This window comes from Poecilia latipinna, unplaced genomic scaffold, assembly GCF_001443285.1.
Source record: "Poecilia latipinna isolate Pla-1442-1.1 unplaced genomic scaffold, P_latipinna-1.0 Scaffold493, whole genome shotgun sequence".
NCBI lineage: Eukaryota > Metazoa > Chordata > Actinopteri > Cyprinodontiformes > Poeciliidae > Poecilia > Poecilia latipinna.
Window position 1 is genome coordinate 202,174 of NW_015113109.1, and position 6,213 is coordinate 208,386.

General features: G+C 42.3%; 1 protein-coding gene across 1 annotated transcript in view; it reads left to right on the forward strand.

Moving 5' to 3' along the window:
* rogdi (rogdi atypical leucine zipper) overlaps positions 1–5,435 on the forward strand; it is a 13,508-nt gene extending 8,073 nt beyond the window's left edge. Inside the window, exons 4-11 of the mRNA XM_015040035.1 lie at positions 246–300; positions 378–458; positions 1,344–1,439; positions 1,535–1,633; positions 2,013–2,126; positions 2,209–2,258; positions 2,921–3,047; positions 4,453–5,435. Coding sequence (XP_014895521.1) covers positions 246–300; positions 378–458; positions 1,344–1,439; positions 1,535–1,633; positions 2,013–2,126; positions 2,209–2,258; positions 2,921–3,047; positions 4,453–4,494 — 664 coding nt within the window. The 3' untranslated portion in view covers positions 4,495–5,435. The remainder of the gene's footprint in view (positions 1–245; positions 301–377; positions 459–1,343; positions 1,440–1,534; positions 1,634–2,012; positions 2,127–2,208; positions 2,259–2,920; positions 3,048–4,452) is intronic.
* Positions 5,436–6,213: the final 778 nt, after the last annotated feature.

The window sequence follows — 6,213 nt, forward strand, 5'->3', positions numbered from 1 at the left end:
CTTTGGCTTTATGTTGTTTGGTTTTTTCATTCAAATACGTTTTTTGTTAATGGAGACTGAGAATCCATTAACATTTTAATGTCCATTTTAATGGGACAAAAATGGGTCAAAGTGTGTGGATGCTGTTTCACAACATTGGCTATGTTGGAAGTCGACTTGTTCCTGGAGCGTCCCAGTTTGCATTGCTCTGCGTGTCGTCATGGTAACGCTTGTGAAAGGCTGACCTCTTGTTTGTGTGTTTGCAGCATGGATCAGGTGAAGGGGGTGCTGACTCTGCAGGGAGAGGCTCTGACTCAGGCGGTGAGTAACGGCGTTTGCTTCCTGAAATGCTGATTGAAGCTGAATAACATCTTTTAATGCTGACCTTTGCTCTGCAGGACATAAACCTGAAGGTTGCCAAGAGCAGCCAAGTCCTGCACTTTCAGTTCAGAGAGGACAAACAGTGGAAGCTGCAGCAGGTACCGCGCCACGCCCCGTCACTTCAACACGTTCAGCTGACAGAAAGGCTCAGAGGCAGCAAAGATCATTTCCTTCAACAAGATGTTAGTTGTTTCACAGAGTCATGCTCTTGGAAACAATTTTAACAACATAACTGTGTTATTATTTTACTATTTCAATTCTACTAACACAACGATAACCTACAATTATCTGTCTACAGCAGTTGAAGTTTCCTTGAGGCTTTTTATCACACTAAAAAGTATAAAATAATCTGGAGTTTAATTAAATGTATTCACTGGGGGAAATCCCACATTAAAAATACACACCTTGACAAGTCATTGATGGTTAACCAGTCCTTACAGGAAGTTGCAGTTGCAACCATTGATGCAAATTCACTCAGCATGTGCAAATTTTTTCCACCTCCTTGCTATGTTCACAGCTCCTCCGCAAATCTGACCAGTCACCTGAATGTTTTCTGTATTGTCTCATTTTCTGTCCGATCACTGCAACACCGTAAAATTTTGACCAATCCCTAAGCCCCGTTCTAATTTAACTTCCTGTTTCATGACGTCTCTTGAAAGTCGAACCTGTGAGATGAAAGCACGTATGATGCTAAATGGTAACATTTGCCCCCCCGCCTCTATTTATTTTTTTTAAATTCCAACCTCCTATATCTTGTTGCAAAATTACTTGTAAGTTATTTCTGCCTTATTTCAAGTTTACTAACATATTTTGCACTAGAAACTACATGAAAAACACTTAATAAGATTTGGCGATTTTGCAGGGCAGATAAGAAACTGTGAAGTGAAAATGTACCTTGAGCATGTAGCGTGATGAAAAGACCAGCTGGAGGTTGAGACAGACGTGGGTAAAGTCTGACTGCTCGGTTCTCCATGATCCATCAGATCCAGGACGCCAGGAACCACGTGAACCAGGCTCTGCTGCTTCTGAGCAGCCGCGACGACACCTACCAGTTCAAGACGGGTGCCGAGGTCAACAAGGTCAGTTTCTCTGAGCTCGGCAGCACCTCGGTGCACAGCTGGACGTGGCTGACGGCAGTAGTCATAACGACCGGATGGCTCTGTTCACTCTGCAGCTCATGGACGCCGTGATGCTGCAGCTGACGCGAGCTCGAAACCGCCTCACCACTCCAGCATCGTTGACTCTTCCAGAACTCGCCACCAGCGGTCTGATGGTTCGGCCAGCATTTCTAAGGCTCTAACAACACCTGGAAACTTTTCACATTTCAAGCAGAGCGGCTCATTGTGTGTGTTTTATTGGGATTTTATGTGACGGACCTACAAAAATTTTTGCACAGCTGTGAAAGCTGTAAGTCCAGTCGGAGCAGTTTAGTTCAGAAGTGATCTAATCAGTGAATAGAATCCAGCTGAGTAGGATTTAATCTGATTGTTCTGGCTCTGCGTTACTGCATGTCATCCCGTTTCATCAGATCCCAGTAGAAAACACTGATGGTTCTGGTTGTAGTGAGTGTGTGTACCGGTCCAGGGTGTGTGACGCCATCGTTTCTGCAGCTTCCTGTTGCCTCACACCATTTTCTGTCATCTGAACTCCAGAAAATGTTCACTCCCCCTATGCCTGGCGACGTGATGGTGAACTTTTACATCAATTTAAGCAAGCTGTGTCTGACCGTCTACCAGCTACATGTGCTCCCTCCCAACACCACCAAGGTCAGACCCTGTGACCCTGCAGTGGACCTCCCTGCTGCTCATCCGGCTGCTCTCTCACTGCTTTCCCTCCTGTCTTCCCTAGAACTTCAAGCCAACAGGAAGCTCTGTGTTGCACAACCCAGGAGCGATGTTGTAAGTTTGATTTCCAGTTCAGTCTGAGCTGGTCATTGTTTTTATTCATTGAGCATCAATGAATAAAAAAAAAAAAAGCCTGCCCAGCTTATTAAGCTGGGCAGGCTATGGTGTAATTACTTTGGCCACAAATTGAAAACCAAACCAGGAGAGTTCAGCTTTAAGTCAGAACTGAGCTGCAAACAGCAGCTTACAGAGCTCAAATAAATAGAGAAAAAAGGGCAGTGTTATATATTTTCTAGGAACGTAGAGATGTTTTATAGCACAGTTAAGTAATTATTCTGCTGTTTATATCAAATATGACTTATAAGAAATTTGATTTTGCAGTATAAAGCCTTGAAATTGGGCCTCTGTCTCTTTAAGAAGCTCCTACTCTTTCTGACCCTGCCTTCGGCCTGTGATCATGACAACGCCTCTCCATTATGCCATTTAAAGCCATTCTTAGAAGCGTTGGACTGAGAACCTGATTGGTTTTTTGTTGTTGTTTTTTGAGGTGTTTAAAGTCATGTGACTGTCTAAGCAGCTGCTGGATGAACATCCAGCTGAGTTCTCAGGAAACTGAATTAGACTGAGATTCAGTCCTGAGTGAAGAGAGTAAACGGTGCTGACCCAGCATGTCAGCCGCTGTAGGTTGTGTGTTTCATTAACGCTGTCTTCCACAGTGAGCTCAACAACAACCGCTTCGAGGTGAGCCACGTTCACAAGGTGGAGTGTGTGGTGCCGTGGCTCAGCGACACGCTGGTGTTCTTCACCATCTCCCTGCAGCTCTGTCAGCAACTCAAGGACAAGGTGGGCCGGCATCACCAGGGCCTCAGCCTGAAGCAGAGCCATTTCTTACAAGGCTGTGCTTGTTTTCTTGCTGCTTTTGTTTTTAGATGAAAACTCAAGAGTTTATTCCACTGAGCCGCTTTAAATGACTCAATGTTTGATGGGTCAGTGTGTGGCGAACAGTGGGGTCCAGCTGGTAGTTTCTGTGGGAAGTTCTGAGTGAAGTGTCAAAGATCCAGACCAAGCAGAATTATGAAGACCAATATCTCTGTTCCTGCTCCAAACTCTGCAGGACGGCAATGATAATGGATAATAAGACTCCACTGTGGAGGAATGACATCACATTTAATGGTTAACACTCCTCTATGTCGATTCTAGAGCCTCTTCTGCTTGTATTACCAAAAAGCAACAACAAACACAAATCAGTACTAATATCTCTTTGGGTGCGTTCACACCAGCTCTGTTCAGTCCGCTTCAATCCGACTCCAGTCAGTTTGTCTAGAAAGTCTGCTTCGCTTGGGAAGCTGTGAATGACTAATCAAACCTCTGTCTCGGCTCAGTTGAAGTGAACTCTGATGCGTTTCCAATGCATATGTGAACGGCAAGTGGCCCGGAGGCGGCTCCAAAAGCAGGAAGTAGGCTACAGTGCAGGGCATTCTGGGTAATTACAAACAAAACAAACACGTTAGTCTGGCTCTAGAAGGAGAAATGACACGTGGTGTTTTGCCAAACATTAAAGAGAAATCCTCCAACTGCTAAAATCTGATACCACTCCATTTCCGTTTGCATTTCATGAAGAAGGAAGTTGTGCTCAGCGTCTTCTTCAGAGGTTTTTGTGTCGTTTCCGTCTGTGGTTCTTGGTGCAGCTCCCCCACAGGCGGGGAGGGAAACAGGTTTCTCAAAGGGTTTGGTTGGTTTGAGAACCACAGCAGCTGGAAATGGAACAAATGTTGAGCCGAGTCTACCGGACTGTCAGGTGTGAAGACACCTTTAGTTTGCTGTTTCCAGTTCAATTCAGACTTTTCTTCATTTCTCACATTCATGATCTTGATACAGTCTGGAGAAAAATGAAACAAACTGCCAGGTTTCATATAAACTGATCCCTATCAGGTCCTAGAATGAGGAGCTTTGAACTGTTCTGTGATTTTAACTGGTTTGATTCAAACAGAAAGAATTCGTGTCTAATGTTGCCTCAAAGCATTTAAAATTAATCCAAAATAGTAGTTCCTCCAGTGACGACGTGACTGAAGAGTCTCATCCCTGAAGCAGCATTTCTGGAGGTCACTAACGGGCCGGTGTGTGTTCTGGATCGGTGTATGTTCTGGATCGGTGTATGTTCTGGATCGGTGTATGTTCTGGATCTGTCACGTCTCTGTCGGTTCTGACCCAGTCGCTAACCGGATCTTCTCTCCTCTCTTCCCTCCAGATCTCCGTCTTCTCCAGCTTCTGGAACTACAGGCCGTTCTGATCCAGCCCGTCCTCCACAAACCAAACTAACCAATCAAGTCTAAGGGAAACGCTGGAAAGCTCTTATTTTTCTATGTATTTATCATGCAGTCTGTCAAAGTGTTGCTCCACGAGCTGAAAGCAGCCACACACCACCAGATACCAATATTATAGACCGTAATGGAGTTAGGCCAGCTGACCTTTATTTCTCTCATACGTGTGTGTGGGTGTGTATGGCAACTCATGATACAAACTTGAATCTTTCAATGAATGAATGTGATTATTATTTAAATTATTTCATCATGTAGAACTCTAATGTTTGCCATCGGGATGGAAGGACTGAGCATCAAAGTGTTTTCAGGTTCATCCTGAAAACCCCAAATTTCCTTTGATTTCTTTAAATTTAGCTAGTTTCTGTTTTCCTCCCTCCAACACCTCAGTTGTTCTCTGGGATTTACTCAGCTGACTGCTAGGCTCCTTCTAATGTCTACAAGTTACAGAAACACTGAAATCTGGTGACCCTGAGCCTGTTGTTGTTGTTGTTGTTGTTGTTATTATTATTAGCTTGCTAAGGCCAGACCAGTGACTAACCAGTTGAAATGTTTTCCAGTCAGTGAACAGGGCCCATTTAAACGGATAGTTTATATGTTTTTTTTGTGTCAGTCATATCAGCGTCCTTAGAGCGAGGGTGTCCAAACTTTATGGTAAAAAAAAAAACACACACACACAATTAAATCAAGCTAATAAAATTGTCTGATTTTATTATGCATTTATTTTGATAGGAAAGAGATGTTATTCATTGTAGATCAAAAACTTAAAAGAGTTTTTATGTTTGCTGAGTTAAAAGAAAAAGCAATTAGTGTTTAAATTTGTTCAGGCTCAATTGAACAGACTTATCCTCCGGATTTCAGTCCATTTCTCTCAAAACACTAGCTATATGTAGCCAAGATTAATAAATTAGATTAAAAAAAATAAAGTTGGCCTTTCAGTGATAGTCTCTGGGGACATGTGGTTCTTCTGATTAAAAAAAAAACAGCCAACATTCTGTTGGCTGTTTGTAAGAAAATTTATGAAATTTTCTTACAAAATTCATGAATTATAAATGTAAGAAAATTTATAATTTTCTTACATTTTTCACTGTAAGAAAATTATAAATTTTCACTGATGACAAATTAAAAGTCTCCATCTGAATCACCCACCAAAATTAGTCCAATGGCCACAAATGGACCCGGGGCTACAGTTTGGACACCCCTGCCTTAGAGTGCTGGTTTCAACTGGTATGATCCTGGTAGACTCACCATCAGCCTGAATTCAGATTCAGCAGATCTGGAAGCTCTGCCACAAACATATCTGCAGCTTTTATTTTTAAATGAAACCTCGTTAAATGTTACAGATTTTTAGAGAGTTTGTAATGCTAACGGCGTTCATCATGCTAACTGATGACATAGCTGCGCATTCTCTCTGTACCGGAAAGATGCAGCTCCTGTTTAAGAAAAAGGAGAATCCTCGCTGCAGCGTCGCCTTACAGCCGATGGAGACGGGGAGGAAGAGGAATACATTTCTGACAAAAAATTCAGAGATTTTTAAATTAATCTCCAAAATTTTCTAGAAAATTTGAAAAATAGAAAATTTCAGAATTCTTGAAAGCAAATATTTAACATTTCAAACTCAGAAATGTACTTGGTTTTCTAAAAAGTTTGAGATTTTAGTGGATTTGTTTTGTTTTTTTTTGCCATAAATT